The sequence below is a fragment of the Laccaria bicolor genome, genomic scaffold (genome assembly GCF_000143565.1).
Source record: "Laccaria bicolor S238N-H82 LACBIscaffold_6 genomic scaffold, whole genome shotgun sequence".
Taxonomy (NCBI): Eukaryota; Fungi; Basidiomycota; class Agaricomycetes; order Agaricales; family Hydnangiaceae; genus Laccaria; species Laccaria bicolor.
In genome coordinates, this window is record NW_001889877.1 from 83,283 (window position 1) to 85,317 (window position 2,035).

At 47.0% G+C, this 2,035-nt stretch overlaps 1 protein-coding gene across 1 annotated transcript in view; it reads right to left on the reverse strand.

Moving 5' to 3' along the window:
* The window catches only part of LACBIDRAFT_324522 (uncharacterized protein), a gene marked incomplete at both ends in the record, with an annotated part of 1,722 nt that extends 449 nt beyond the window's left edge, over positions 1-1,273 (reverse strand). The window contains 6 exons of the mRNA XM_001878310.1: positions 36-401; positions 455-550; positions 598-708; positions 838-939; positions 1,003-1,097; positions 1,150-1,273. Of these exons, the coding sequence (XP_001878345.1) occupies positions 36-401; positions 455-550; positions 598-708; positions 838-939; positions 1,003-1,097; positions 1,150-1,273 (894 nt within the window). The remainder of the gene's footprint in view (positions 1-35; positions 402-454; positions 551-597; positions 709-837; positions 940-1,002; positions 1,098-1,149) is intronic.
* Between the last annotated feature and the right edge of the window lie 762 nt (positions 1,274-2,035).

Genomic DNA, 2,035 nt, shown 5'->3' on the forward strand with positions numbered 1-2,035 from the left:
TATACATTGCGAGAATTACGTGTTAGATAGCTTACCGCTTGGTGATTGCCAGGTCCAACAAGATAATTGGATGGAGGAGCAGTTTCAGGCGACTTGTTTGTTACCGGACCACCTTTGAGTGGACTAGATCCACCAGGCTGCTTAGGAGCGCGGTCACCTTGTGGGAGATCTTTGGCAGGTGGGCCACCAACAGGAAGGGAAGACGCGACGGCGGGACCAGCAGAATACCCTTGTGTGGGGACTCCTTTGGGCGGATCGTTGGGTACTGGGCGGGTTGTCGCGGAGCCATTTGGCACTGGATTATTTGTCGAAGGACCGTTGGGACCCTTGAGAGTAGCGTTGCTCTCTGAGGGGTACGTTGGCACTGGACCAGCAGGAGGGTTGCTCGCTGGAGGAGGAGACTTTAACCATTGGGTCAGGTATCGAATGCTAAGTGAAGTTAAAACCTTCTTACCGATTTCACAGGATCAGCTGGAGACTTTGGGGCGTAAGGATCCAGGAGTTGAACCGGTGTGGGTCCGTTCACGGGGGAAGGGATAGCGGAAGGCGGCTGGACATAGAGGTAAGAGATTGTTTAGCATTGTAATAAGCTCATACCACCTGCTGGGTGTCACAAGAGGTCGATGGTCGGGGAACAGGACCAGTGTTCGCGAGTTGAATGGCGCAGAGCGCGAAGGCAGTGAGCATGAGGAAACGGTTGGCTGCCATCTGACAGAAATTAAGTGAATGAGACTTGAACGAAAAGAAAAAACTGGGTTGGATGGAGTAAGCAACTGAGGTACCTTTTATAGAAATTGTATCTGAAAAAACAACCTGAAGAACACATTGACTGCGCACAGAAAAAAAATCTCCAAACGGAAAGTCTTGGCCAGATGTCAAAGCTTGCAGACATAAGTTTCGTTCCTTCACACGACGGAACAACACCTCCAGAGCCCTATACTGCGCATCAGTACATAGCAATGGTAAACAAGAACTAAAAATAATCACAGGCCTTGCACTCACAAAATATGATCCACATATCAGTCTCATTTTGCATGAATAAGTGTGTTCCCGGCCACTTTCGAAGATTCTATTCATATTGTTCTTTGATGATAGCGCTTCGGAAGCTCATCAGCTGCGGAAAGAGTGTGATTGGAAATATTCACACACTTTGTATTGCTAGCTTTGCTGCAGGCTTGCGATTGGGGCTGAAGAACCTCGGAGAATCAACGCCACCATGGACATCATGATATGAGCCTGCACCCAGGCCGAATTCGCCGTTTTCAACGTGCATAGCGGCATGGAAGTAAACTATCCGGACATTGCGATTAATGAATGACACCGAACTGCCACACTGGTGACATTACGCATGATGCTCACCAGAATATATACCTGTTTTTGAGGCCTTTTGATCTCTATCACCTCCAAAAGAATGAAAAGGATCAATGTAACCCGACATTCGAAGAGGGGAGATGAAGCACTGCTGATGTATAAGATCAACTCAACGTTAGTGCTGGTAAAGTTCGGCAACGTCAAGAGACGGAAACTGGGTGTCAAGGTCAGATGAAGGAGAAGGACGACTATGGTTTCATTCAGTCAACATGACATAGCGAGAGTGTCAAGAGGGGCAAAAATGGCACTGCTATTGAACAACAACAAATGAGAACATTTGCATGTTACGAGGTGTTGCCAAAAAAATTCTTGCAGATCAATCGATCACAGTACAACAGTCCCAATCTAAAAGCTACCAGGCATCAGGTAAATCGAAATGGATCATAAACGAAATGCCTCTCTGCAACGATTTGAACTCACTTGTTCTATTGACTCTGATCCTTGCCTGCTCAATCATCAAGTCACTCCCCAAGTTCAAACTTGTTCTTTCCATTTTTGCATTCTATGGTCCAGAAAAAAGCTCAATGGAGTCCTGTAAGACATCGCAGGTTGTGTGAGAGGCGGCGTGAGCAACCCGAACGATTTGTGAAAGTTAGGCTCGTGACCAGCCTGCATATGAGAACTTCGATATACAGGCTGGTACGTCTGAGTTTAAATCCCCGTA